Here is a 14,798-nt window from a genome sequence, read left to right as displayed (position 1 = left end):
GATGGTCTTAGGCGACCCCTGTGTAAGGGTCGTTCGACCCCCAAAGGGGTCCCGACCCACAGGTTGAGAACCGCTGCTCTAGAGACTCTGACAAGCCACACCCACATATAGTTCCCAATCAGCTTTCAGGGTTACACCCTGAAATATGAGCAGACAGTCAAAGATCAGCAGACATTCAAATAAAGCATCTACTATGAAAGACAGACCAAAACAAACAAACAATGGGGACACAGGGAGGTTACACAGGAAGAAGAAAATTCTTAAAACACTCTTGGTAATTCTTAAAGAGATAAGAAAAGCTAATAAGAATAGGAGGCTAAAATAGGGGGCCAGAAATAAAGAGGTCTTAGAAGTTAAAAATATGAAAGTAGAATTAGTAACTCAATAGAAGAGGTGGAAAACACAGCTGAAGAAATCTCCCAAAAAGTTGAGAAGAACAAAACTGAAAATAAGAGAGAAAAGATAATTAGAGGACTGGTTAAGAAAGTTTAAAATAAGAATACTTTTAGAAAGCAAACACAGTCCCCAGAAGGAAGAAAAAGCAGTATTTCCCAGAACTGAGGGTCAGAAGTTTCCATAATGAAAAGATTAACACAAAGGATAAATATTCAGCACAAAGGAAGAAAACAGACCCACATTAAAGCATATCAAATTGTGAAACTTCAGAACACTTGGAACAAGGAGCAAATCCCACCAATTTCCAAAATATAGTGTGTTCACTCTGGAAATTCATCAAGTTGAATACTTATAATATGTACCCTTTTCTATAATATGTTATATTTAGATAAAAATGCTTAAAAATAAATGAAGAAAATAAATGAATTACATCCTCTAGTAGTAAACTGAGAAACTGGTTTACGTAAGCAGAAAAACAATCAACATGTCTTTTTTTAATAGAAAAAAAAATTAGATGTGCATACAAAGCATAAACTTAAACTTGTTTTTGGACCTTTCATAAAAAGGAACCTGAAGGAGTGAATGGTTGGACAACAGTCTAAGTACAAGTGGGCCTCTCCATTTAGGTGTCATTACCTAATGACTTTGTTATGTCTAAACATTAGTTATGCCTAAACTTAGTTATGCTAAACATCAGATAGTAAAATCTAAAATTTAACCTCTGTTAAAAAAAAAAAAAAGGATGACAACAGACACAATGTCTCATTTAAACTTCTTATCGGGAGAAAGGACCCTTGCTCATCCCAAAGTGGCCTTCCACACTCTGGAACAACATCAACACAACAATGTCATAAACACAGGACCCCAAATAACAGCACAGTGTACCTGTGTCTTTCCTTGGAATAAGCGAATTATGATTCTCCAGGGCACGACCAAGATGTTTCCAAGAAGTATGCTCCTTTTTCTTTAGGTCGATCTCTATTTTTCCCACATTCGCAACAACCCGCACTGAAAAGAAGATCAATTCCATTTGTGTTCACTGATATAATACTAAATGTAAGGTTTTACTGTAAAACCAGTCTTTCTCAAACAATCCAAAAGTCCCAACCTGATATGAATGACAATGATTATTAGTAAAATAAGATTTTGTACACATATTCATCAAAATATGTTAATATTTTGTTATGCTAAATCCAGCTCAATTTATTTTAGATTCAGATGAAGTTCTTTCAAACTAATTTATCAAAGACCAAACTAATATGTATTTCTAGTTTTCATACAAGTTCAAATATAGCCATGGCAACTAATTAACACATATCTAAAAAAGAGGGGCAGGGAGCTGACATATACAAATTAATCATTGAATGGACCCATTTAAATAAATTTAATATACAACCTCTTAACATTGCTTAGCTGAGCTCTGAGGAGTTCCTATGAATGAATTCGGCAGGCCAATGCTGAGCCTAATAAACACAGGAACAGCCTCAGGAGAATGACTTCCTATAAAGTGCTTGTGAATCTTTGATAATTGAAAACCTTTTACATTATCTTTCTTTTTGAATGATTAATAGTTCAGAATAAATGGATAAATTAACAAAAATCAGAGACTTCTACACACTGATTTAATTTTATGAATTGAACGTGTGTTTAAAGACCTCAAGTGTATTTCATTTTGTCTTTGGAAACTATCTGTTCTTTCTCACTGTAAACACAAAATTCCACAGCTATTTAACAATGTAAGATAGACTGGTTAAATCAATTCAATTCAATGAGCACGGATTTGAAGCTTACCAAATCTAAAAACATGGTCCTTGACTTTAAAGAGCTTAATTTATACAATTTATAAAGCTTACTACGGTACACAGAAAAGGGGAGACAGAACCAGTGTAAGGTATTCTGACAGTACTTTAAAACGAGGGAAAAAATAAATAAATAAACACACACACACATATGTATGTGTGTGTNATATATATATATATATATATATATATATATATATATATATATATATATATATATATACATATATATATATATATATATATATATAAGCAGCTTATCAGATTTATAAAAGAATGAAATCGTGCCATGCAACAGCATGGGTGAACCTAGAGGATGCCATGTTAAGTGAAATAAGCCAGAAAGAGAAGACAAATATTTTTACATGGTATCTCTTATATGTGGAATCTTAAAAAAACAAAACAAAACGAAAAAGGGTGAACTCATAGAAACAGAGAGTAGAATAGTGGTTGCCATGGGCTAGGGGGTGGGGGAAATCAGGAAAGGATTATAAAAGGGTACAAACTTTCAGTTTTAAGACGAATAAGGTCTGAGAATCTGAAGTATAGCATGATGATTATAGCTGATAATAGTGTATTGTATAATTGAAATTGGCAAAGAAGAGTAGAATTTAAGCGTTCTCACCAAAAAGGAAAAAAAGGTAAATATGTGAGATGATGGATTTGCTAATACAATTTTGGGAATCTTGTACTAAATCATCATGTTGTACACATTAAATATGACTTTTATTTAATTATACCTCAATAAAGCAAAACAAAACCCCAAGAAATCATCTATCATGAGTCTATTGTTAAACAGCTGCGTAAAATCCACATTGTATATTTATATGCAGGAATATTCATAATTTAATATGCTCTGCAACATTAAACATTCAAATATGTACACCTAAGAAAAAGTTGTTTGATCTAGTATATTTCTATAAGCTGAATGTCAGGAATAGGGCAGTGGTGAGGAAGGAAGAATAAAACGGAGACAGAAATTTTTTTCTAAGGAGAAGAAAAGGAAAGGGAAAAGAGATGAAAGGAACGAAGGGAAAGAAAAAGGAGGGAGGAAACCTGAAACCAGAGGGAGAAGAGTATATTTAAAAATTAATGTACTTGGTTATCTAGAAAACACCACATCTTTGTTTTGCAACATGAATACATACATAGTGTGTGTGACAGAGAGTTTGTGTGTGTGCGTGTGTGTGTGTGTGCGTGTGTGTGTGTGTGTGTGTGTGTGTGTGTGTACACATAATTACTTTTTGGTAGCTTACCAGAAAAATCTTCTTGAATCTCACGAAATAGCTCTAAGAAAGAAAAATATGTATTTAGTTAAAAATCCAACTTCAATTCACACAGTTTATGAACATCATATATTATAATTTAAACGGTTATTTTATGCACTATTTCAAATCTGTCAAAATCAGTAAAACATGTTCTGAGAGTGACAATCCTACACACCAAGACCAGAGCAGGGCAGGGAGGGGCAGCGCTAGAAGCATACACGCCTGGTGTATGCATGTGCACAGTGAATGCAGGCCCGGCCAGCCGGGTCTAGCTCCATTTTTCCTTTCTTATTATTCTCTAAAGTTGAATGTTCACATTCAGTTATTGAAAAAAAATATATTGAGCATCTATGTGTGCCATGCTGTGTCTAGGTGTTGTGGGTACAGCAGTCTGTTAAAGAGGAAAATCCCTACACTTATAGAACTTACATTCTTGAAGGAGGAGAAACAAGAAATATTTTTATAAACATCTCCAAATTTCAGTGTTAATATGGTTATCTGAAACTTACAACTTTTCATTATTTTAGTCCTTCTGATTCAATATTAGCAACCAACAGTTTCATCTTTTTAAATGTGGAATTTTGTTTTTTATATGTGTGCTAGATATAGTTAGCAACAGTTTGAACAAAATTAGCCATAAAGTATTTGAAACAATAATAGATGTTGCCACTGAAAGAAAAATTATGACAGTTCTAATGAATAATGTATACTTTCCTACATATCTGAGTGGTTAAAATTCTCACAAGAGGCAGGATAGAATATATTTTTAGGGGAAAGGTTTAAGATTTGAGGTTGACTAATCAAATGGAGGGCAGGGAATAAGAAAGAAAAAGGCATTTATCAACTCCCACAAATTTAGGACTACAGGTACTTCGTTAATATAGCAAAGCGGAACGCAGAATCCTGAGTCAGCTAAGATCCAGAGATTTCTTTTGGTCTCTGTTTTGCAAAAGTGAATGAAATGTTCTTTACATAAGAATGCCTCCTTAAAACATAGTTACAAAGATTATTTTCTTGTTGCTGTTGTTTTTGTTTTTTTTTCATTTCTGCCTTCTAACTAGAAAATCACCATCATAAAATGAGAAAAGGGTGAAATCCTAAAGTCAAGTTCATTATGGGTGACAAACGGGTTTTGAATCTGGTGTCTTTGATTCCAGATTTTAGTCCTGATTTTCTTTCTTCTGATAGATCTGTAATCTCTCAAAACAGACAAGAGTGAATTGTATGGTTAGTCTTTGGCCATGAAGGGAAACAAATACAACCTTGCAATCCGTGCTGCTTTGGTGTGTGCAGCCTCTGACCTCCCATCACAGAGCTGGAAAGAAACAGGCCAGTGGGACCAGCACCTAGTGGTGGGAGCTCAGTAGCAGCTTGTAACAGACAGGCTTCCAGAGATTTGTTTGTCGGTGTCAAGTATTAGTCTTACAAAGCTGAGCCAACACATATTTCATATTATTATTGATTTTGATTACATCTAATTGTCTAAACTTGGGATAGGAAGTTATACCACCATTTGCTAGTAATTTCATTAGTATAAAGAAATAACAGAAAAAAACCTATCAAAAATGACAATATAAAATGATGGCATATTAAATATTAAACCAAAATAACAGCAAATAAACTATTTAGTACCTAGACCACAGACCAAGTTATTGCCATACTTAAAGGAAACTGGAGTTGGTTCCATTAATGAAGAATAAGGTACTCACCCATATGTATAAGATACGAATGATCCTTGATTATTGTTTCGGCTCTAAAGGAATCATACTGGTAATCAACTATTACTGAGTCTAAATTCATACCCTTAAACAAACAAACAAAAAAAATGATTAAAAATAATTTTTTCCCAACTTCTACAACTACACTTTTTAAGATGATGAGTGGAAGTTCACATGACACTTCTTTACAGAACCCACCAGATAAATAAACATTACTCTTGTTTTTTCTCCCTCCTACAACCCAGTTCTTCTCAGAGTACATACTGCAAGGCAATAATTACATACTTGTCTGTACTTATTATCCACCTTACCAACTCATCTCTAAGCTCTAAGCATAAGGGACTGTACACAGAATACTGTTTGGTACCTACTAGGTACTCAATAAATACCTGTTGAATAAATAATTTGGCAAAAATAATTAGAATCAGACCAGAAGCCAAGATAGTTGTGTTCATTTTAACCTTCCCACTATTGTGTGACACTGGGCAAATTATACCACCTCTCAACCTCAGCTTATCAAAAAAATTAATTAACTAACATATTTTTAGATGTCTCTAATTTCCACATAACTTTGGTGCAAGTTACTTTGGTACCTATCATTTGTACCACACACTGAGCACATTATTCCACATAGAAACCTTCCCCTTTCCCTGAGTCACCATTCTCTGTTGGGAGTAGGCCCCAAACTCCCTGGCCTCGCCCTCTTGGTTTTGGACTGCGTGTTGAGGAGACAATAACAAGAGGGAGTGGAAGGCAGGACAAGCAGTGCCTGGGGCCCCCTTGACTGTATCAGGCAGAGCCCGGTGGCTCCAATGGAATGGTCAAGTCCCTCCGTAAGAGTCAGAGGAACTCACTGGTTCACACGTGGTTCTGCTACTACAGAAGCAGCATGGATTCTCAGATACTCCTGGCTGCCAGAACTTGGCTTTAAATCCACACGGTTCCTCAAGTGTGGGAGCCTTGTCAGTTGCTGGAGGATGTGTTTACAGATGTTGAAAGTAGCCTGCTTATTTATCTGATTTCCCAGATGGACGATAAGCCCAATGAGAGCCAATATCTATGTATGTGGCCCATCATTAGATCCCTGACATGTAAGAGGGCACTGCAAATAAAGTAGGTGTTCAAGAAATAGTGAATAAATTATCTCCTGAATCTTAGTTTCAAGAGGGCATGTGAACCCCAATAATGGTTTAAGCATTTTAAGAAGCCACAGCAGTGCAGTCTCTTCTGTCTCTTGAACCCCAATATATGTTTAGGAAACGAGTTCTTATGGTGAAGTTATGTACATGGGATTCTCACTTTCAAAATAATCACAGAAAAGCATATAAACTGCTTCCTAGTCTAGTTTTTCCTAAGAGGCTATAGTGTGGTTGGTGAGGGCGTACACTGGAGCTAGCCTGCCTGGGTATACAATGCTACATTTGCCACTTCCTGGATGACTTCAAAGGAATTACATAATCTCTCTTTGTTTCCTCATCTGTAAAGCAAGGGACAACACAAGTATTTATGTTATATTAGAGTTATTGTGAAGAGTAAATAAGCTAATACAAGAAGTACCTGGCACATAGCTAACATTGATTTATAATTTTTCCTGATATTAAAGACATGTTTACCTTCTGTTTAGTATATATGATAATGGTGACTAAAGACTCTGTTTGGAACCAGTCATAGCTGTAAAATATCAAGAAAAGAATGAATATATCAATAATCATGTATACTGACATATATTAATTCATTAAACATTTAAAATCTACAGTGAGAAATATATTGCTCTAGGAAAATTTTTTCTAAATATCAGTGGTCTTACCATTATATAACTGCAATTATTTCCAAATTTAAAATACCTATATATCAATGTGTTCCAACTTGGATAAAAAAACATATCATTGACAAGACACTTTTTATAAAACTTGCACATCTCCTTATTGACATCTTTTATCAGAGCAATAACAGAACACAACATGTTTTCTTAAGCAGCATGATAAAATCTACATGCTCATTATTATTTTCATTCTTCCCTGTCACAAATATATTACTCAAGAAATTAATTCATCAAAGTTGTTTAATGACTCAAAGTAAAACTTAAAGTAAAACTAAGTCTTGTGTTTTATAATAGCTATCGATCAAATTGATACTGTTTTTGTACTTATTACCTATTGGCACTCATAGGTAAATCCTAGAGGAGGTTTCCTTAGGCATTTAACTTAAATTTGTATATGAAGTAGTTCAACAGATTTAACAAACATAGCAGGATGCTACTGTTATAATGCTGACTGATGGTGGGGAGAAAGGCAGAAAGAGAAAAAAACTACCTAGAACACACAAACCCTGAGGACATCTGAAATGTCATTAACAACAACAACAACAACAACAACAACAACAACAACAAAATATATATATATATGTGTGTGTATATATATATATATATATATATATGTATATATATGTATATGTATATATATATATGGGTTGCTTAATTTACTAACACAGTGTGTAATAAATACATTTGGAAAGATTTCCATTGAAAATGACACAAACTAGGTATACAAAAAAAACAGAATAGTTAAATAAATTATGGTATGGACATATGACGGAATGCAGACAAAAGTGCTTTTGCAGGATTTTTAATGACATAGGAAATTGCTCACAGAATATATTCTAATACCAATATCATCAAAAGAGAATAATATGGAAATAGACATTATGTGAATCAAACAAGATGAAATAAACCAAATATTAAGAGTACATATCTAGGGTTGATGAGATTACAACTGATTTATATCATTTTCTTCTGTATTTCTCTGCACTGTCCAAGTTTTCTACCATGAATGTATATTTTATAATCAGAAATAATATTTTCGGTGTTTTTTTTTAAGTTTTGGTATTTAAAATAAATTTTAATTACACTAAAAATTCATGTTTACAGAACAGTTAATTCTCAAATGTCTAATAAATGAAGCGCTACAGTTCTTGTGTCAAAGAAGCATGATTAATATACTAAGCAATAAACCCAGAGCTGTTTTATTTATTTTTTTTAATATGTGTATTTTGGTGTAGAGCTGATTTAGTTTTAAACAAGTAAAACAAGAATGCATACCTTGGAGAAATAGGGCCTTCTCTGGCAAGGGTATCTGTCACTTGGCTCTTGGGAAGCATGCCTTCACAGAGAAAAACAAACAAAAGAGCCACAGTTCATCGATGTAGCATTTTTCTTCCTTTTTTCTTTTCAGTAAACTTCGTATTGAAATATTATAAAAGGACACAAATCACAGATTTACTACTCAATGACTCTTCCTAAAGTAAAACATACCCTTCCAGCCAGCACCTTCCTTGGGCCCCCTTCCAATTATCACCCCTTCCCCCACGGGTAACCACTATTCTGACTTTTAACATCGTGACTAGTTTATGGCCTGTATTTGACCTTTATAAATATGGAATCATAAGCTATGTTCCCTTTTGGTCTGGATTTTCTTGTCCAGCATTATAGACAGTACAGTTCTTATGTCAAATAAGCATGATAGATAGTAAGCAGTAAATCAAATCTGGAGCTTTCTGAGATTTTATCCATGCTGCTGAATGCATCAATAGTTTGTTACTTTTTACTACTGAGTAGTATTACATTGTATGCATATACTAGAATTTATTCATTTTCCTTTAATGGACATTAGGGCAGTTTTCAGCTATTACGTACAGTGCTTTTTTTTTTTTTTTTTTTTTTTAGCTGAGCCAGCCATCCTGCCACCTGTTGGCAGCTCAGCGGCAGCTCAGCTCGGACTGTACTCGAACTGCTGTTGCTCAGAGCTCAAACCTTTGAGCAAGCTCTTAACCAACTGAGCCACTCAGCTGGTCCACATACAGTGCTTTTATATTCTTGTACATATACATGTTCATTCTTAAAGAACACATATCTACATTTCTGGTAGGCACAGAGCATGTGCATATGCTTAACTTTAGTAGATACTGGTAAAACGTTTTCCAAAGTGGCTGTACCAATTTACACTTTTCACCAGAAGTGTATGCAAGTTCCAGCTGCTGGCACATGTTATTTTCTTTTTCCATTTTAGTCATTCTTGTGGGCAGACATCAACAAAACATTCTAAAAGCCCACTAGAGCTGTGGTTTTCAATTTGTATTAGAAAACTTTACGGCATGGAAGGACTCTGGGGATTCTATAAACATTAAATATTTTCCTCCCACAAACATGGTGTGTATCTATAAGATTTTGTTTGGGAAAAAGAATACCACTGCTAAAAGACTTGAAAAGCACTGTATCAATTATATTACTATTTCTCAAACTGTGCAGAAAAAAAAATGTAATGTTTAGTCTCTGGTGAGTCTTGAAATTCTCAATATAGTAAGTCACAGTTATTAATTATATAAAGTTGAGTTGGGAGGCACCTTTAAGACAATCTAGTTTACAGGTTTTCAAGATTCTTTTTAGCCACAGAATCTTATGTTTAAACACGAGCTTTAATGCAACCACAAGATGTCAAATAGCCATATTTTGGGGTCGGGGGGATGAGGGTGATTGTGAGCCCTGAGCTCAGGCCTTACTCACTCAGCATCCATCTCTTACTATGTAACTCTGCAGAATACAATTAATTATCAGGTAAACAAAGGAAGTCTCTGAGATGTGATATAACAAGGCCAAAATTATGAAGTGATCAGTGAGCCCAAAAAAGAACAATCTACCATAAAACTACAGGTATAACAAAAGACTACAATTAAAATATATTTTTTTCTAAAATGACAAAAACAAGAAAAAAACAATGTTATTAAATTACCTAAGAAGCCCCAAAAGATATTTTATTAAGATTAATATCATTTATATTTTGGAGTCCTCTTATAAAATGAAAACAAACACATCACAATCTAAAATATTCTGTAAGAAAAAGCTATCAACAGAATTCATAAGTTGGTAGTCAATTTTGATCTTTCATAACCCAATTAGGACCAGGTAATCTGGATTTGAGCTCAGTGTCAGCACTGTGATTTTATGAAATCCAGTTTCCTTTTTCTCAAATTCAAACTAGTAAAGAAATCTGTCCTGCAATCTCATATCTCATGAGAGAGCAAATAAGACAATTTTTAAACATTTTTTTAAAAACTACACAGTACCATACAAATATAACTTATTAAAGCGAGTAATGCCATAGACCAAACAAAACACAACAATACCTTACATATAATATCCTTCAGGGTAAGTTGAAGAAATCTGGGATGAATGTAGGGTGGAGAAAAATACTTAAGTAAAGTAAGATGGACTAAAAGAACATTCTCTCTCCCCAAAATGCTAACTGATGGCTGATATCAATTTGAAGGGATCAGAGCTCTAGTGGAATACTATAGTAGCCTATCCCACTTAGTTTTTTTAAACAGCTGCATGAATAATGACAGAGAAGGCAGGCAGATCACATCTGCAAATACACAGACTTACCAAATAGACTTAAACGAGCCAAATATGACAGGAAGCTAATAAATGTAAGTGTATATATATTACAATCTTAGAAGATCTAGGTTTTAAGAGGTAACTGTAGCCAGGCGACTTGTGAAATGTTATACTCCATTCTTAAGGCCACTGTTAACTGAGATGTTAAATGCAGTACACCCAAAGCAGAGCAAAGGAAAAGTAAAGGTTCTGGAACCTACATGTGGTGAGAAAGAAGATGCCCAGTCCATCGGTTCTCAGTCTTTAAGTGAAAGTTTTTTGTCTAGTATCAAAGAAGAGCCAAACATCACATGAAATCTAAGATCAGTCCCTCATTTATGATTTGTGCGGTGCTACACTATCAGACAAGCAACTTCAGGTGTCACATCACAAACTGCATAAATTAGTCTGCATACAGACCATTTTCTCTAGTTAAAAAAAGGTAACTCATCCGACAACTAGCTTGTTAACTGAATTTCTATAACATTTTTTGCAGAGAAAAAAACAACAACCTATTTATAAACATACGTTAATATAGTTCAGTCAGAGTAGTCCCACGCATTTCGTCAGTGTCAGTACTGACCACCACACCAAACCTTTTTGAGGGGTAGGGGAAGAGTCGACCATAATTCCAGGTCACACTGAGTAGCTGAGGAAGGCAGAGCTGCTGAGCCCAGAGAAGAGAAGATTAGCAGGCTGCTCAGTATCTGTACGCAAACACTGGAGGTGAGCTCACATGCCTGAGGGAGGTGACTTTTTCAGTCTTGCTTCCTAATGACTACATGTCTTCAAGCAAGAACAGATGAATATATGCTCAGGGATGTAACAGAGGGGACTACTATTAAGAGTTATGGCTGGAATATGGGATCTATAAAGTTCTGTCTAATCCTCTAAGTTTGGGCAAGTAAAGACATTATCTAAATATCCCATATAATTCTGTGAAGCTATATTTTATATAATCATGTGAGTGTGATTCATTCATTTTTTTACTGTAAATTTATATGACTTACCATTTAAGACTTTCTTTTCCTCATGATAGTCTGTACAGTGATTTAGAAAAAAAGTCAGGTAAGAACAGTATAATGTCAAAGAGAGTATCAGTTAATATTATTGATTTAAAGGTATCAGCCCTTCTTTCTTGAAGGGCCATCTTCCAAGGCCTGAGGAGAGAAACAAGGCTAGTAAGCAGGTGGCCCATGTTGATAAGCTTTTTGCTGAAGATGGCCAGACCATCTCTCTGGAGTTTGTCTCCCATTTCACTGGGCTTTTTTCTTCTTTGGATATTTTTTTTCCTAATATCTTGGTTAATTTCTTTAGAAATATATAAAAACCCAAGTTTTGTCCAATTTATCATATTCTAAATTAGTCAAAATTAACCAAAATTTATTAGTTTACATTTTATAAATGAAACATATATATTAACAACTCAAAGAAAGATACCTTATTATCTTTCTCTTTGATCTAGGTCAGTACTTAAAACCATCATTGTGATTCCAAAAATTAAATGGCCACAATGCTGAAAATATGTTAAGAATTTCACATGTATATACAATGCAATTATTAGTGTTACAATTCAGAAAAAATTTAGCAGGGCTTTTCTTTCAAGATAGCAGCCAACTCATAAATCTCTATCACAAGTGCCATAATATACAGTCAAAATAAAACCCTCAGCAAGTTGTCAGAGTTAAAAAACAAAAAAAATTGAATGACATGCTAACACAAAATACCCAAGTAGTAAATTGAAAAACATTCCTTGTTAATGTGACATCACCTTGTTTTATGGAAAAAGAAACAAATCAAAGCTTTCAAATTTTTTGTTTTGATTTTCAATCAATCAGAAATCCCACAATAACCCCCATTTCACTCACTTGTCATAAAATAATCATGATTAAGGAAGCCAAATGACCATCCTTCTTATCTTCCCCATTTTACCTAAATAATTTCATAGCTGAAAAGAGATCTGAACAACATACAGCAAATTATCACCTGATCCCCTCATTTACGTCTAAAAATCAGAGGTCAAGGACTTGAATGAAATCCACAGCTCTTGAGCAGCAAGCTAACATTGGGCTTCATCTCCTCCCTCTGAAATTTAGCACCATGTTTCTTACTATGCTATTGCTAGAGTTAATACTTCTTGAAAAGACAAAAGATCTAAAATCCATTTAAATTACATCTCAAATTGAGCCTTGTTTATCAAATGCCAGATAAAAATCTAGTCATTACAATTTGCAAGGGATCACTGATGTCCCTGATTGGTCATGTACTCTCTTCCACTCAGTGTCATTTATCTTTGCTACTGCAGTTGTGATTATTTGTTTTATCTTAGAACAAACAGCAAACTCACAGTAACAAAAGTAAATTAAATCTATTTTCAGTGCACCACATAGCTGCCAATGTGATGAATCTCATCTATCATGTAAAACAATTTGTTTTTATTTAAAAGGCTCACAGATTTTGAAAACCTGCCCCAGGTAATTAGTTTCTAGGGAAAAATACATACACATATTTATTTCCTACCTGATGTGAATTGATCTGAATCTGTCAGTACTTTCTAGATCCTGTTAAATTAGTAATTTTTCCTCTGAATCTTTTTTTAATACAAGTACCCGTAGAAGAGAACGTCTACTAAAATTATCTAAATTGCCGTTAAAAACTCTGCTAGTCTAGTTCTGTAACTCTTTTCAAAACCTGAGTCGTAGAAATAGATTATTTTTTTGCTATTAAACATTTTACATCTGAATCCTTTTAGTTGCATGAGATACCTTCCTCTCTGGCAAGAAATCTAATATTCTGTCTTGATAACTAATTCCATCATTGGGCCGGCTCGTCCACAGCCAAGAAAATTTATCTTTTCTCATAATGTTTGAATGGCATTACTCTGATTAGAACCTCTGCTTTCTGGGAAGGTCAGTGCCATTTAGACTGCGAGTGCTGTGATTTATCAGCATTCTACCCTTCCTTGGCAAGAGGACTGGATGAGGATTTTTAATTGTGACCCCAATCTAGTTTATCTCTGCTGAGTGGAGCCACAGGAAGATCCCCGAGGATAAATAAAATAAGAAAAATCCTGTTTTCCCAGTATGCTCATTCTTTTAATAAATATCTGTTGATCATCATCTTAATAGGGATCCTGACATAATAAGAAACCATTTGGATAAAAAGTTAGGAAAATATGAACATACATTCAGTTTGCTTATATGTGCATAAAGATAATTTGGAAGGAGTCACAATAAAAGCAGTACATGGGAGGGGGAAAGGGTGATGGGAGACAGAGTGATGACACCGGCACTTCTCATTCTTGAATCATGTGAATGTTTTACTTGTTCTAAACTATGTTTACTTTTGACTTTCTCTATTCATCTTTGCAATCATCTTCTAAATCATCTTTAAATGTTACACATCTCTCAAACTTCAAGGCCCAGAATTACTCCTTATCCTAGAAGCAGTTTACCAGAATTAAAATAAAGATTTAATAGTTCAAATACATATCCTGAAAAATTCCAGGATTAAAAAGACTTAAAAGTACCAGAGTACATATATACTTACTCCCGGTCAGTTTTTATCTCCATTATTCACTTAATCATAGCATAAACTGCATTTTTAGAGGTTTGTATTTTCTCCCTAAGTAGGCTACCCTTGTCATTTTTTATTCATTTCTCCAATTTATCAGTTATTTCCCATTTGTGTCCTACCCCGAGGGATTAACCACTCCTGCACATGAATACACACATGTTCAAAACTCATCTTTCTCTGAAAACAAAACGAACACTAACCTAAACCAAACATTGGCCAGTCACACCCAAACAGCAGGACACATTTCCTGTTCATGTCTGAATCGGACCCCTGACCAGGGACTCTCATCCCCAATTTTTAATGACCTTCCCCTTCTATCTTTCTGGCAGGAATCACTCAGACAATAGGCCCTAGACCAGCAAAAGCAAACTGAGGCGGCCTGACTGAGATAGCAAATTTGCTCATCCAGTGAAGTTCACTTCTTCCTGAACCCTGCCCCTTTCTCTCCACGACTAACTCCCCTACCAGTTACCCTCTGGGCTTGCGTTTGACCCACCCACTCGAGTCCTGGGTTGTCCCCATTTTACCAATGAGGAAACTGGCTCTCCAGAAGCTGAATGTGCAGCTGGCAGCTGGAAGAGCTGTCTTGTCTACATACCTGCTTCACATCCAT

At 34.8% G+C, this 14,798-nt stretch overlaps 1 protein-coding gene across 3 annotated transcripts in view; it reads right to left on the bottom strand.

Annotated features, from left to right (window-relative positions):
• CYB5R4 (cytochrome b5 reductase 4) overlaps window positions 1-14,798 on the bottom strand; it is a 69,933-nt gene that overhangs the window by 23,159 nt on the left and 31,976 nt on the right. For 2 of the 3 annotated variants that reach the window (XM_019652517.1, XM_019652515.1), the window contains exons 5-10: window positions 11,620-11,649; window positions 8,279-8,339; window positions 6,795-6,852; window positions 5,173-5,266; window positions 3,452-3,484; window positions 1,282-1,404 (exon numbers count right to left, since the gene is read on the bottom strand). In XM_019652517.1, coding sequence (XP_019508062.1) covers window positions 1,282-1,404; window positions 3,452-3,484; window positions 5,173-5,266; window positions 6,795-6,852; window positions 8,279-8,339; window positions 11,620-11,649 — 399 coding nt within the window. The remainder of the gene's footprint in view (window positions 1-1,281; window positions 1,405-3,451; window positions 3,485-5,172; window positions 5,267-6,794; window positions 6,853-8,278; window positions 8,340-11,619; window positions 11,650-14,798) is intronic. The other variant, XM_019652516.1, reaches the window with a different exon arrangement.

Source organism: Hipposideros armiger, unplaced genomic scaffold (assembly GCF_001890085.2).
Source record: "Hipposideros armiger isolate ML-2016 unplaced genomic scaffold, ASM189008v1 scaffold_180, whole genome shotgun sequence".
Taxonomy (NCBI): Eukaryota; Metazoa; Chordata; class Mammalia; order Chiroptera; family Hipposideridae; genus Hipposideros; species Hipposideros armiger.
Note: the sequence above shows the minus strand (reverse complement) of the source record. Positions and strands in the feature narration are given on the sequence as shown.